General features: G+C 39.9%; 1 protein-coding gene across 1 annotated transcript in view; it reads left to right on the forward strand.

The window, feature by feature from the left end:
• The window catches only part of LOC136879386 (cyclic GMP-AMP synthase-like receptor), a 94,019-nt gene that overhangs the window by 37,943 nt on the left and 39,257 nt on the right, over positions 1–16,819 (forward strand). Inside the window, exon 9 of the mRNA XM_067153202.2 lies at positions 6,128–6,255. Within this exon, the coding sequence (XP_067009303.2) occupies positions 6,128–6,199 (72 nt within the window). The 3' untranslated portion in view covers positions 6,200–6,255. The remainder of the gene's footprint in view (positions 1–6,127; positions 6,256–16,819) is intronic.

Below are 16,819 nucleotides of genomic sequence, written 5' to 3' on the forward strand. Positions count from 1 at the left end.
GCGGGGAGGTGAATGTCAGGATTTCACCATCACTGAAACAAGGACCAAATGGCATTTCCTTGTTTATTTTCTGCAAATAACCACTTGTGCTCTGACAAAAAATACAGTACTGAGACTCATTCCAACAGTCTGGAATATCTTGTTTTTGGTAGCTGGGTCCTTGAATTTCACAGTCGATGGTAGAAGGTGTAGAACCATAACCTAGATTCTCCCTTGAATCTGCACTACACGTTTCAGCAACATTTAACCCAGGCTCTGTCTTCATATTCACATCTTTAATGAAACTAATGTTCTCGGAACTCCATTCAGTTTCATTTTTATTGAGCCATCACACACCTTTTTAGTATTCTTCAATTCTTCATCCCCAGCATGATTTTTTGAACTTAGCCACCTCAGTAAACTCATGGTCACACTCACAACTCACTTTCACAGCCACTGGAAAACTTGGAAGGTACTACAGGGCTACTGACGTTCATTAACTGCAGAGAGATTCCATAATATCTGCTTCACAGCAACACATTGAGCAAAACATAAAATAAAACTTGGATTCACACAAACATATCGAGTGGAAGAAAGTAGTTGTGCTCACTTCCCGCTCTCTGAATCCCATAGCAGTGTAGCCAACCTTAGAGAACCAGAAAACCACTCAGGAGTGTAAAAGCGACCGTATCTTATGAACATAAAACTGTAAGGTTCAATTTTAGTCCACTAGAGTACACCCATGACGTTTCAGTGCTATGTAGAGATTATAAGATTTTCTTACTGAATGCAAAAATGTTACATCATTCTAAAGCAGGAAAATATTTCCAGAATGGTGTTCCGGTCCAACTAAACCACTGTATTATATATATATATATATATGATTCGCTGGGGCCATCAAGGACCACATTAAGTCTTGTTGCATTTGATACTGAACTTGGCCTTCTTTAGAGCCCAAATTTCCCTCATTCTTTGTAAGTGGGCCTGCTTACGCTCCTCTGTCAAGGGGCACCGCGTCTTCTCTTCGGTTGCTAGTCTTGGTTTAGCCCATTCGTCAATATTTTCTTGCGGAAGAGATCTCTGTTAAGGGCGTCTTCAGCTGAGATATGTAGCATTTGCAGGTCTTCTTTGGTATTTCTAAACCGGGAATTGTGGTTTTGGGGTTTGAATAAAAAAAGTGAAAGATTTCTTTAGTTAACTTTCTTCCGTCCATTCTTTTCAGATGACCATAAAATCGTGCCCGTCTTTTTCTGATTGTGTCGGTAATTTTCTCTATTTTGCTGTAGACTTCCTCGTTGGATCTCTTTTGATGGATTCCATTTCTGTACTTTGATCCCAAGATTCCTCTCACAATTTTGCGTTCTTTTTTCTCCAGTTCGTCAAGGAAAACATAAAAGTCCAATAATACTGCCTTCAGGAATTCCCCTTGTAATTGTTACAGGGCCAGATAAAGCTTTGCCTACTCTAATTCTCTGAGATCTATTTTCTAGAATATAGAAACCTTTAAGTCACTCTTTGGTCTAGTCCAGTTGCACTAATTTTTTTCAGTAGTCTCCCATAATCGACCCTATCAAATGCCTTAGATAGGTCAATCGCGATATAGTCCATTTGACCTCCTGAATCCAAGATATCTGCTATATCTTGCTGGAATCCTACAAGTTGAGCTTCAGTGGATTAACCTTTCCTAAACCCAAACTGCCTTCTATCGAACCAGTTATTAATTTCACAAACATGTCTAATATAATTGGAAAGAATGCTTTCTCAAAGCTTACAATGCATGTCAAACTGACTGGCTTGTAGTTTTCAGCTTTATGTCTATCACCCTTTACTTTGTACACAGGGGCTACTATAGCAACTCTCCATTCATTTGATATATCTTCTTCATGCAAACAATAATCAGATAAGTACTTCAGATATGATGCTATATCCCAACCCATTGTCTTTAGTATATCCCCAGAAATCTTATCAATTCGAGCTGCTTTTCTAGTTTTCAACTTATGTATCTTTTTGTAAATGTCATTGTTATCATAGGTAAATTTTAATACTTATTTTGCATTAGTCACCTAACAATCTTTACATACTGCTGACTGAATACTTCTGCCTTTTGAAGATCCTCACATACAGACTCACCTTGTTCAATAATGATTCCTGGAATGTCCTTCTTGGAACCTGTTTCTGCCTTTCACTAGCCTTGTCTGCAAGTCGTGCCCAACTACGTGTTTTCCCCAGAACCTGATTGATGCCACCAAGGAAGCGTGTGAATTGGATAGATGCTGGTCAGACTGCAATTAAATTTTATTTGTATAGTATAAGCCCATGTGATGTGATATGATGTCATCTTGTTTCTAGAATGAATAATGTGCTTGTATTACCAGTTTTGGATGTATTTTAATTTATTTTATTTTAATTTGATATATGTTTTGTTTCTGACACAAATACATAATTTAAATTAATACTTGAAAGTCAGATCACTCAGAAACTAGACATTTCCAGACCCAAGATGATATAATCTATTTTTATGATAATTATTGTTTAAAGGGGCCTAACATCTAGGTCATCAGCCCAACCTTCACATATAAAGAATTTCTTGAACTTTTGCCCTGTATTTTTGTTACATCGAATATATCTTGGGCTATGAAATGAAATGGCGTATGGCTTTTAGTGCCGGGAGATCCCAGGATGGGTTCAGCTCGCCAGGTGCAGGTCTTTTGATTTGACACCTGTAGGCGACCTGCACATCATGATGAAGATGAAATGGTGATGAAGACAATACATACACCCAGCCCCCATGCCAGGGAAATTAACCAAGAATGGTTAAAATTTCCAACCCTGCCGGGAATCGAACCTAGGCCAGCCTGACATCTTGGGCTATAGTGGAATTCAAATGGTAATTAAATATGTCTAATAACTGAATTAGCAAAATTATGTTACATAGAAAGACTAACTATTTGGCAAAAGGATCCTTCTTTATTTAAAAATGATATAGTATAGACAATATTCTGAGTACAATATCTGAAGATTATTGAATATTCAATCAAGTGTGCAGGTAAAAAAAAAAAATTAAAAATAAAATAAATTATAAATGTGTTCTTACGCAGGCAAGGATGCAATAGAAATATATCACATCAGTTTTATTTCCCTCTTGCCTACAGTGATGGTCACTTGATCATTTAGTAATTACAGACATGATTATGCAGTTTTTGGTCTTATGGTGCATCAAGAAAACGAGGAGAAATTCTTTACATTTCATGGAGTCGAGAAGAGAAAACTTGTCTGTCCATGAGGAAGACAGATGTGCCTTCTCTCTGAGGATACAACATAAGACCAAAAGCTGCATAATCATCTCTATTAACATGAGTGGTGAAAGCATCAATCTAAGTACATTTAGTATTTGTTTGTGCAATAAGCATTTCTGTTCAGTCTTCTTTTGTACAGTATATATTTACACAAATGTGTTTTATTTATAATACTATAAATACAGTTTATAATGGCATCTAGTGCAGGAAAGTGTTAGATCTAGATTTCTCATGTTACATGCATAATTGGTATTTCAATTTTTGTTAAATACAGGGTGTTCTCAAATATGTGGGAAGTAAGGGCGGGGGGTGGGGGGAGGGAGATATTACAACCAAGTCCGTACGAACATATGCCCTATGGTCGATCATTTATGACTTGCAGAATTTTCAACTTTGTACGGGAAGTATCGGCACATCGCATGTCGAGAAGCTGTTGCTATGTTGGTGTACCGACAGGGTGCTGCATTCTGATAGAAGAAGTGTTCAAAATGTCCACCAGTAGCCTGAATATGCCACCTCATCAATTTTTGATAAACTTAACCATAATAGATATTTTATTTGATCCTGTACTGATTGTCTAAAACTATTAAAGAAGCTATTTAAAATAGTTTTTGTTGGGTCCACCTTATCAATACACTTTTAATGACTGAATAACATTTATTCTATCATACATGTTTCAGGAACAATATGCATTCACTTCATCAGTGAAGTCAAATCAAGGAATAATAATAATAATAATTAGCTAAGTGTAGCTAGTATACAATTGACCATAGGGCATGATAAGTGTCATATTAGTACTGAATAAGGTGGAACCACAATTACTTCCTTTCAAGTTTATTATGTGATGTAGGGCATGTGTTCATAGGGATTTTCGTGTTGCTTTGGGGTGTACTCATTCACCCTCTGATCACTTCCCACGTTTCAGAACATCCTGTATATTTAAGAATTACTGAAGATTTTTCAGGCTTTATGAGATTCACGATAGAAAATATTAAGACAGAAGAATGTTGCTGTTAATTTTTGTAATATTTTGGAGGAGAAAAATATGAATTTCAACCAGCAGGACAACTAATTTTGATCCACAGAAATTTATTCTTCCTCCCTTCCTTTCTTCCTTTATGGTCACAATTTATTTAGTGCAGGGCTAATAAAGACATTATCTTAGGATACAATCTTCTTAAGATGTGAAAATCACTACCCAACAAAGAAAGTAAGGCCAATAAATAAAGAATTAAGTCCACCACACAGTTTCTGGAATTGCCATAAGAAATTCCTTCTGACTAATTTGACACACCTGACAATGTGTTGTATGGTCTGACATGGAACTCGACAATCAGAAGTGGAAGTTGGCAACTTGCTCCATGTCCCTGTATCTGCCATGGCCCGTTCTAATTCTGTTCAGGGCAGTCTAGGTCTTGCACAGTAACAACTGGCTCGCTTTCAGTGCTGAGCCTGCAATGAACAAGTGTGGATGAGGATAGAGGGGGAGAGGGACGTAAGGCTGCCGTTCTCCAGTCGCGGTTTCTACAGCGTTGTTACTTTCACTGCCCACTAACAATAATAAGAAGAATACGCATGAATGTCACGATTGTTTGAATGCTCTGTTGAAACAGCAATAAAGTGTTATTTATTTTTAATGTAATGTTCTTGGGCTACAGCCAATAGCCCCAGTAGACTGTAGAATTGATTCCTGTCTTCTAGAATGTTGTTTGTTATACAAAGCCAGAGACAGGGGACTACCTCCAGCACACCTCTTTGGATACCGATTGGCTTGGTTGTGTAGTGATTGCCTTCACTCTGGGTAGAAGCTTGTTTAGATGGTATAGGCAGGGAATTTTAAGGGGTGATCATGGCCAAGGAAACACATTTCTTAAGCTGTTTCGCAGGTGACAACTACCAGTTCAGTTCATAAATCAACTATGCGATTCATTAAGAGTGACGAAGAAATGTAACCATGTGTCAAAAATGCATTCAGTACTGAGCAGGCCTCCAGTTAGACAAATCATTTGGGTCATTGCCTTTGTAAATAAGCACTGTCCTGGCCTTGGTAAAAGAAATAGGGACGGCACTTTGAGATGTCATATGTGGTTATGAGTGCTGCTATTTCAAAGCCCTTACCAATATCTTATCAGGGCTGGGGGCTGTGTCAGCAGCCATCTGGTTAACGACAGTAGCAACTTTGTCTTTACTGGCAATAATTGTTTCTCTTTCATCTAAAGTGACATGCTTGGCTTCATTGAAATCCAAATATGTATGGTGATCCACTTTCAGAGAGCCACATAAATAAAATGTGAAATTATTCTGTCTAAATCACAATTACCAACAGTTCTGCATTACGTACATCAAAGTAATTAGGATTTATGGATGTTGTGATTAATGTCTTTGGAACTGCAAATTAGAGGCAAACATGGTAATCAGCGGTCATGTGAATGGTTTATATATAAAAATGCTTACATCTTATACAAAGGCCAACCTCACACAGTGTACTTGTACAACAGTGTGCAAAAATATTTTTTTCAAACACTGAGTGACTTCCTTTTTCTCTAAGTCTTCTAAAAGAATGCACATCATACAAGAGTTTGTGCAGAAGAGACTACCAACAGTTTCTCCAACCAGATGGAATTTTTTGTCTAGCCATTCTCATGCAGTTGAATTAAGTGGATTTAAGGATAGCGATTTCTTCGGAAATGTTATTGAACATCGTGATAACTAGGATGGTGATACAATAATAAAATTTTGTGGGTTTCCATAATTTCTTAGTGAATTTGAGTCTATTTCACTTGGATTATTTTCCAATTTTTTAATTGTACAGGTTATTAAAGAAAAAATAATTTTGACATATTATATTTTAGCAAGAAAATTACGGATGCAAGCGCCCAATTAAGATTCGACTGAGAACAATAATTTCCATCAATATGGACTGATGCTTTATCACAGAAGAATGAGGCTGAACAGAAACCACCGCAATGATGATAAACAAGTAAGGAATTATCGGTGCTTTTTATTGCATAATTTATCAGATTGATTATAGATTTTCTCACTGAAAAACTAGAATATTTTCAATTAATGTGTCATCATAAATGCAAATAGTACCAAAAGACTCCAGACTCGCTTCTGAACAAGCTCTTACCTCTCTTTGGATCTCTATTTCTCTCATATCCAGAATTCCAGGGGAAACATATTCATGAAGCTCTTAGTATGACGAGTGAAAAGGGGTAACGCTCTTGTTCCGGTTTTGAGGCCTATTCGGATGACACAGTGCGACGATTTCGAAGTACCCTACAATCAGCTGATCGTGATGTTGGCCTCGTGCCGCAATGTGATGAAGTGCTTGTATTCACAGTCTATGATTTTTAATGCTTTAAGCTTTCGGTTATCGTCTTTAATTCTGCCCCAGTGATTCTAAAATGCATATTTTCTACACTTTTTGTCACTCAAGAGCAACATCCCCTTACCTGTGTGACCACAGGAAACATGGCAGACGTTCGTTCTATTAGCTTCACCCAGGCAGCGCTTCTGCCTCTCTATGTTATTCTGGCTCTTTTTATATACACAGGTCTGGTCACGCTCCCATAATTCTTGTGGCAGTGGCCATATTGGGACCAAAGGTCACCACAGTGTGTTATACCATCGCCCTCTACTATGGCTCATTCGCCCGGCCGTATAAGAGGACCAAGACAGCAGTAGTGGTGCACAGTTCGATAAGGGCACAATAATAATAATAATAATAATAATAATAATAATAATAATAATAATAATAATAATAATAATAATAATAATAATAATAATAATTTATTAATAATAAACAAATCAGTGTCTACGTACCAGTACATCAATATGGATAGCCAAGCGTCATGCGTAGACAGACACAGGTAAGCTCTAACTAATAGCTAAAATTGCTACTGTTTTAAGGCATAAAAGCCGATGGTTTGTGAATTATGAAAACTTGCCTAATTCGGAAAAAATGTTGGTCCTTTGTGATTCCACTTAGAGAAGGTATTACTGTAATACGAAATGAGTTGGCCGTGCGGTTAGGGTCACTAAGCTGTGAGCTAGCATTTGGGAGATAGTGGGATCGAGGCTCACCGTCAGCATCCATGGTTTCTCATTTTCACACCAGGCAAATGCTGGTGATGTACCTTAATTAAGGCCACGGCCACTTCCTTCCCACGTCTTGTTGGACGTAAAGCATTAAATAGAATCATCTGCCGCCATGTTTTTGGAGCATCTTGTATTCATTATTTTTATATCTCTATAATAAGCGGTGATGTTTTCGGACCGAAAACTTTATTTTCAGTTTGAAAAAATTTCCATTCAGCACTAACACACTTGTCACGATTTCAAAAGATTGTGAAGACGCTTATGTGCTCCACGTCCTACTTATGTACTGTAATAGGAATAGCCATGTTATTGGCCGTAAGAGAAATTTCAAATGATAAAACTTTGTTTGAAATGTGACCAATATTCTTATCGATGCGCTGTTGCCGAGAAAAGAATATAAACTGAACTAAGCGATCTTCCATGCATGGTTTTCTAATTTCTGCCGTGTCAACTAGACCTTTCTCAATGAAATGGCGTATGGCTTTTAGTGCCGGGAGTGTCCGAGGACATGTTTGGCTTGTCAGGTGCAGGTCTTTTGATTTGACTTTCGTAGGCGACCTGCGCGTCGTGATGAAGATGAAATGATGATGAAGACAACACACACACCCAGCCCTCGTGCTATCGAAATTAACCAATGATGGTTAGGCCAGCACGCTAACGATTTAGCCATGGAGCCGGACAACTTACTCAATGAGGTAATGGAATCGTTGCCTACGCTATAATACAATGAAATGCACTCATGGAAATGAGTGACATCCTAGTTCACCATTCAGCCGCTAGGATCGCGTCGTTGCCCCCTTTTATTCGCATGTCCGTATATGTCAATAAGTAAATTATATCCTAAATAAAAAGAACTGAATATTTTTGCAAGTATTGAAAGTACTTTATTTATAGAGCGGTGCTGCATTGGCTTGGATATGTCACAAGTTTAAAAACTTTCCTTTTGAGGGGCTTCTTATCAAGTTTCAAAACTTTCTCTCTTCTACTGGAGTGGCTCGAAGCAATGTTGTCACATGGAGGTCTCAGAAATTTTCAGAGTAGAAAAAGAGGTGGTTTATCGTCTTCACACTTTCTACACTTAATTTCACTGTTGAACATGTCTTTCAAAAAGAAAAACCGTACACCTTTTAGTAACTCTCTTCGGGGCAAGCACTGCGTAGCGGACGTGACAAATTCCGTCGTTCACTGCAGAAGTGCCACAGACGATAATTTTTTTGGTATCTGACGGCTCCTCTATTTTGAAAATGAATAAGACACAACGTTGGACTTTGAGTAGCTGGAGAAGAGATATATTCTAAACAGCCTTTACAGTCTGTTTGTTCTTTTGCCACACGAACCATAATGTCATTGTATTCCGCTTGACATCTTAGGTAGCTGAAGAAGAGCTCGATGTCATAGCTCGTTAGGTTCCTCGTCAATGCATAATGCAAATGTATCCTTGTGAGGTATTTTACGCAGGCCACAGTAGTAGTACAATTGGATGGTTCGGCGGCCACCACCCCCACCGGCTCCCAGAGGCCACCTCCACCACCACCACAGCCAGAGGCCTCCCAGATGCCTCCTCCACCACCACCACAGCCAGAGGCCTCCTAGAGGCCTCCTCCACCACCACCACAGCCAGAGGCCTCCCAGAGGTCTCCTCCACCACCCGCGGGAAATTTGAATTTGTAAACAAAGCCACGTGCTTTTTGACAGCTGTCATCGACAACAACGCATCGCTAACCTCAGTACTGCCATCTTGACGGGCCTAAACCTCAGTAGTACCAACTTAACCTAACTAGCGCGAGATTTGAATTGGTAAACAAAGCCACGTGTTTTTTGACAGCCACGTGCTTTTTGACAGACAACAACGCATCGCCAACCTCAGTACTGCCATCTTGACGGGCCTAAACCTCAGTAGTACCAACTTAACCTAACTAGCGCGAGATTTGAATAGGTAAACAAATCCACGTGCTTTTTTGACAGCTGTCATCCGCCATCTTTAAACCACAGAGCACTGTGCTGCCCTCTTTATCGTAGTAGATGTAAATTCGTCACCTGTCATCGGCAGTGCTGCCATCTTAACGGGCCTAAACCTTAGTGCTACCAACTTAACCTCACTAGCGCGAGATAAACAAATCCACGTGCTTTTTTGACAGCTGTCATCCGCCATCTTTAATCTATAGAGCACAGTGCTGCCCTCTTTAGCTACTTACCTTTGAAATGTGGTGGCGGATAATTTGAAAAATGCTTTTTGACAGCAGCCATCTTTAATCTAGAGAGCACCGTGCTGCCCTCTTAAACAAACTCACGTGCTTTTTTCTGACAGCTATCATCCGCCATCTTGCATCACAAACCTCAGTGCTGCACTCTTTAGCTAGATACCTTTGAAATGTGGTGGCGGCAATTTGAAAAATTCTACATTCTCTTGTTTGGAAACAAACCGATGCGCTTTTTTGACAGCTATCATCCGCCATCTTTAATCCAGAGAGCACCGTGCTGCCCTCTTTAGCTACTTACCTTTGAAATGTGGTGGCGGCAAATTCCACGTGCTCTTGTTTGGAAACAAATTCCACGTGCTCTTGTTTGGAAACAAGCTCACGTGCTTTTTTCTGACAGCTGTCATCCGCCATCTTGCATCACAAACCTCAGTGCTGCAGTCTTTAGCTAGATACCTTTGAAATGTGGTGGCGGCAATTTGAAAAATTCTATGTGCTCTTGCTTGCAAACAAAGCCACGTGCTTTTTTGACAACTGTTATCCGCCATCTTTAATCAATAGAGCACTGTGCTGCTATCATGCGGGCAATTTCGTCAGCTGTCATCCGCCATCTTTCATCCACAGAACACCGTGCTGCCCTCTTTATGACATGTAGTAGTGGGCAATTTGAAAAGTTCTATTAGCTGTCATCCGCCATCTTTAATCAAGAGAGCCCCGTGCTGCCATCTTTAGCTAGATACCTTTGAAATGTGGTGGCGGCAAATTGAAAAAATGCCACGTGCTCTTGTTTAGCAAACAAACTCACGCGCTTTTTGTCAGCTGTCATCCGCCATCTTACATCGCAAACCTCAGTGCTACACTCTTTAGGTACATACCTTTGAAATATGGTGGCAGATAATTTAAAAAGAAAAATTCTACAGCAGCCATCTCTCGACGCTAATTGCATAAGGTGGTGGTTATACATGACTCCTTAAGGGTGCTTACGCAAGATGGCTGCTATACACAGGTTCTTATGAGACGCCCTTGGGATGCTTGCGCAAGATGGCAGTTATACATGGCTCCTTATGAGATGCCCTAGGGATGCTTGCGCAAGATAGCGGCTGCTCTTATGGGACGGCGTAAGGGTCCTTGCACAAGATGGCTTGAGACGCCCTAAGGATGCTTGCGCAAGATGGCGGACACAAGATGGCGGCTATACACAACTCCTTATGAGACGCTTTAAGGGTGCTTGCGCAAGATTGCTGCCGCTCATATGAAGAAAGCTAGCTTAGAGGCTAACGTGTCGTGCTAGTTCGATTCATTAAATTTGGGGCTTAAATGCAAAATGTTAAATATCTCGAAAACGGTGCACCGTAGAGCAAAACGGACAAAATTTTTCTGCCCAACACCCAGGTTCGCAGTATGAGGAACATGATAGCATAAGAAAAACATAGTCTATCAACGGTTCGGTTCCTACTTAGGCCCTTTGGCATTCGCTCTGTTTTAGCTTGTATTGAAGCGAGTCTTCATAACATGATCAGGTCTAGCTATGGTAGAGAGTATAACGTACCGTGCTGATTCGATTCATTAAATTTGGGGCTTAAATGCAAAATGTTAAATATCTCGAAAACGGTGCACCGTAGAGCAAAACGGATAAAATTTTTCCACCTGATACCTAGGTTTGCAGTATCAGGAACAAGAAAAAACATAGTCTAATGATGAGATCGACGGTTCGATCCCTACTTAGGCCCTTTGGCATTGGCAGCTATCTAATTCTACAAGATGGCGGCTATACATAGCTTCTTATGAGGCAGCTTAAGAGCGCTTGCACAAGATGGCTGCTGCTCTTATGAGACGCCCTAGGGGTGCTTGCGCAAGGTAGCAGCGACAAGACGGCGACTATACACAGCTCCTTATGATACGGCCTAGAGGTGCTCACACAAGATGGTGGCTGCTCTGATGAAGAAAGCTAGCTTTGCATCGTGCAGGTATCTTTACAGCACTAAACCTCATACCTTTGAAATGTGTTGGCGGGTAATTTGAAAAATTCGACGTGCTTTTTCTTAACAGCAGCTATCTTTATACAATAGCGGCTATACATAAGCTGTTAAGGCCTCCTCTTATGTCAAGGCATAGCTCTATCGAACAAGTTTAAACCTGCATCGGGATAGCTAGAGTAAGCACGTGCTGCAGTGATGACGTCATTATGCATGTTTAGACTTGCAAATCACTAAAGAAACATAGCAAGACTAGAATCGAACACTGCACTCTATGCTGTTAACTTTATCATGTGATCGGAACATTGATTGAAGTGTTTAGAACACTAAATAAGTGATCGAGACTAAAATAGAACACTGTACTCGATACAACATGTGTTTAGAACATGTCAGGGGATACCTTTGTTCTAAGAAGATTAGATTACCGCACATTCCTTGTAGGGCTAATAGGCTAAAGGGCTAATGGGCAAAAGGGCAAATGGGCTAAAGGGCTGAAGGGCTAAAGGGCTAATGGGCTAATGGGCTAAAGGGCTAGGGTGCCTCTCCTCTCTTTATCCGGGCTTGAGACCGGCTCTACAACTAGAGGCGGAGTTAACACCCTAAGGAAGGGAGAATGTTGGGAAATAATCTATACGAATATAGCTACTCGATCGACTATATACTACAGATGGATGACTTAGGTGAGGGTAAGCGCTTACTTAATAATACCTACACGACGTAATTCATGCTCTATTTCAAAAATATCTTCTTTGTACTGTGTGTAACCAGCATCATCATAGGCTCTTAGCAGTTGTAAACGTTTTACCAGTACGTTGGGGTCTTTACAGTAGCTTATATCTACATAGGGTAACAGAGGCTCGTTGTGAACTTTGAGTCTATATGCAGACAGTTGATGTGTAGGGACTTGTTTTGATGTAATACGTGCTTCAGCAGTAGCGTTTCTAGGTACAAACATAACTTGTTTCGATAGCGATGAAGCGTTGAAATTTCCTTCTTCTTTACCTTGCATCTCTTCTTGAGATGTTTGCACTGCGACAGAACGTGTAGTAGGCTTAGGAAATGAAGTAAAATCATCAAGTTGTAATGGCAATGAAACATTCAGATTTTCTTCTTCTACTTTCCCTTTACTACTGTTTTGATCAACATCATTATCCTTATTATCATAATCATGATCTTGCCTCTCTTTATCTTGAAGTTTGTGCTTAGTAACAGAACTCGCAGCAGGTCTAGACAACAAGGGAGAATTAAAAATCTCTCGCAGAGGTGTACTTTTTAAACATAAATCAGTATTCGCTGGAATATGGTTGAGCTCTTTGTATTTTGTTCCCGATGAAGCTACATTACACGCGGCTTCATGACGTTGAGCGTTGTATGCGTTCTTGAACTCTCTTCTACAATGTTTGCATTGAAAAATTGTCCTACATGATATCTCATGACGTCTCCTGTGATAGCTTCGGGAAAATGCTTTTCTACACTCTTCGCAAATATACCTAGAAATAGGTTTTCCCATGACGGACTTTTACCTTCTGCTAACAGATTCTTCTTTAAATCTACTTGACATTTGTTACTCTCTACTTCGATGATGCGAATAGCTTAGCGATTAACAGTAAACTAACACAAAAGCGTATAACCAAGGTAGCAACAGTAAGGTTTAAGCCCATCAAGATGGCAAGAGTGAGGTTAGCGACGTTCTGTTGTTGGATTTTAAATTCCGCGCTATAACATGCATAAGGTGGCAGCCTTGAGGTTTACCGCCGTAAAGATGGCATCAGTGAGGTTAGCGACGCTCTATTGTCCTTCATTGTGAGGTTAGGGTCCGTCAAGAAGACAGCTGTCAAAAAAGCACGTGGCTTGGTTTACTAAACAAGAGCACGTGGCAGTGACGTCACGGTCGCGTAGTATGCTGCTTCAGCATGCAAAGTTCAATGTCTACACCTACGTAGTTAACACTGCTATGTTCACAAGATTTTTACACGTAACTATTCTTTATGCTTTAAGTTCGTGCACATAGGTAATTTTAAGATAGCATCAGATACAAGCGATGGTCACGTGCTCTAGTAGAGGATGCATGTATAATCGATAGGCAATGCGTACACGCTTTTAAAACATTGCTATTCTTACTGCTGCTGCTTTGTTCACAAGATTTTTATACATCAGTATATTTTATGCTTTAAGTTCATGTGTATAAGTTATTCTAAGTTAGCAGCATACTTATAACGTTGTCGCACACTCTAGTGGAAGAAGTTTAATACGAAAGTCGATGCATGCAAAATCGATAGATGATTTGTACACGCTTTGAACTTGGGTATTCTTTGTGCTTTAACTTCGTGCACATAGGTTACGTTAAGATTGCAGCACACACAAGCGATGATCGCACGCTGTTGTGGAAGAAGTTTAGTACGATAGTCGATGCATATATTATCGATAGGTGATGTGTACACGCTTTGGAGTATAGCTCTTCCTTGTGCTTTAAGTTCATGCACATGGGTTAGGGATACACAAAAGCGATTGCTACATGCTCTAGCGGAAGAAGCCTAGTACGATAGTCGACGCATGCATCATCGATACGTGATGTGTACACGCTATTCTTTATGCTTTAAATTCACGCACATAGGTAGCAGCACACAATTGCGATCGTTGTACACTCTAGCGGGAGAAATTTAGTACGATAGTCGATGTATGCAAAATCGATAGGTGATGTGTACGCGCTTTGGAATATAGCTATTCTTTGTGCTTTAGCTTTATACACATACGTTAGCAATACACATATGCGATCGTTGTACACTCTGACGGTAAAAAATGGTCGATGCATGCAAAATCAATAGGTGATGTGTACACGCTGTTAAACATCGTTATTTGTTGTGCTTTAAGTTCACGCGTATAGGTTATGCTAAGATAGCAGTACAATGTAGCGGAAGAAGTTCAGGTCGATGCGTACACGCTTTGAAACATGGCTATTCATTGTATTTTAATTTTATGGGTATATGTTATGCTAAGATAACAGCACAATCTTCCTGAAGAAGTTTAGTACGAGAGTCGATGCATGCAAAATCGATAGTTGATGTGTACCCGCTTTGGAACATGACCATTCATTGTACTTTAAGTTCATGGGTATAGGTTATGCTAAGATAGCAGCACAATCTTGCGGAAGAAGTTTAGTACGATATTTGTTGCATGCAAAATCGATAGGTGATGTGTACAGGCTTTGAAACATGGCTATTCTTTTTACTTTAAGGTCATGCGTATAGGTTATGCTAAGATAGCAGCACAATCTAGCGTAAGGACTTTCGTACGAGAATCGATGCATGCAAAATCGATAGGTAATGTGTACACGCTTTGAAACATGGCTATTCTTTGTACTTTAAATTCATGTGTATAAGTTATGCTAAGATACCAGCGCAATCTAACGGAAGAAGTTCAGTACGAGATTCGATGAATGCAAAATAAATAAGTAATGTGTACACGCTTTGAAACATGGCTATTCATTGTACTTTAATTTTATGGGTATAGGTTATCCGAAGATAGCAGCACGATCTAGCGGAAGAAGTTAAGTACGAGGGTTGATGCGTGTAAAATCGATGGGTCATGTGTACACGCTTTCAAACATGGCAATTCATACTGCTGCTCTGTTCCCATGATTTTTAAACATAGCCAATCCTAATGCTGCTCTTAACGACGTAGAGCTAAGGATTGATTACGTGACCGTGGACACGTGCTCTTGTTTAGTAAACCAAGCCACGTGCTTTTTTGACAGCTGTCTTTTTGACGGACCCTAACCTCACATTGAAGGACAATAGAGCGTCGCTAACCTCACTGATGCCATCTTTACGGCGGTAAACCTCAAGGCTGCCACCTTATGCATGTTATAGCGCGGAATTTAAAATCCAACAACAGAACGTCGCTAACCTCACTCTTGCCATCTTGATGGGCTTAAACCTTACTGTTGCTACCTTGGTTATACGCTTTTGTGTTAGTTTACTGTTAATCGCTAAGCTATTCGCATCATCGAAGTAGAGAGTAACAAATGTCAAGTAGATTTAAAGAAGAATCTGTTAGCAGAAGGTAAAAGTCCGTCATGGGAAAACCTATTTCTAGGTATATTTGCGAAGAGTGTAGAAAAGCATTTTCCCGAAGCTATCACAGGAGACGTCATGAGATATCATGTAGGACAATTTTTCAATGCAAACATTGTAGAAGAGAGTTCAAGAACGCATACAACGCTCAACGTCATGAAGCCGCGTGTAATGTAGCTTCATCGGGAACAAAATACAAAGAGCTCAACCATATTCCAGCGAACACTGATTTATGTTTAAAAAGTACACCTCTGCGAGAGATTTTTAATTCTCCCTTGTTGTCTAGACCTGCTGCGAGTTCTGTTACTAAGCACAAACTTCAAGATAAAGAGAGGCAAGATCATGATTATGATAATAAGGATAATGATGTTGATCAAAACAGTAGTAAAGGGAAAGTAGAAGAAGAAAATCTGAATGTTTCATTGCCATTACAACTTGATGATTTTACTTCATTTCCTAAGCCTACTACACGTTCTGTCGCAGTGCAAACATCTCAAGAAGAGATGCAAGGTAAAGAAGAAGGAAATTTCAACGCTTCATCGCTATCGAAACAAGTTAAGTCTGTACCTAGAAACGCTACTGCTGAAGCACGTATTACATCAAAACAAGTCCCTACACATCAACTGTCTGCATATAGACTCAAAGTTCACAACGAGCCTCTGTTACCCTATGTAGATATAAGCTACTGTAAAGACCCCAACGTACTGGTAAAACGTTTACAACTGCTAAGAGCCTATGATGATGCTGGTTACACACAGTACAAAGAAGATATTTTTGAAATAGAGCATGAATTACGTCGTGTAGGTATTATTAAGTAAGCGCTTACCCTCACCTAAGTCATCCATCTGTAGTATATAGTCGATCGAGTAGCTATATTCGTATAGATTATTTCCCAACATTCTCCCTTCCTTAGGGTGTTAACTCCGCCTCTAGTTGTAGAGCCGGTCTCAAGCCCGGATAAAGAGAGGAGAGGCACCCTAGCCCTTTAGCCCATTAGCCCATTAGCCCTTTAGCCCTTCAGCCCTTTAGCCCATTTGCCCTTTTGCCCATTAGCCCTTTAGCCTATTAGCCCTACAAGGAATGTGCGGTAATCTAATCTTCTTAGAACAAAGGTATCCCCTGACATGTTCTAAACACATGTTGTATCGAGTACAGTGTTCTATTTTAGTCTCGATCACTTATTTAGTGTTCTAAAC

Source organism: Anabrus simplex, chromosome 8 (genome assembly GCF_040414725.1).
Source record: "Anabrus simplex isolate iqAnaSimp1 chromosome 8, ASM4041472v1, whole genome shotgun sequence".
NCBI lineage: Eukaryota > Metazoa > Arthropoda > Insecta > Orthoptera > Tettigoniidae > Anabrus > Anabrus simplex.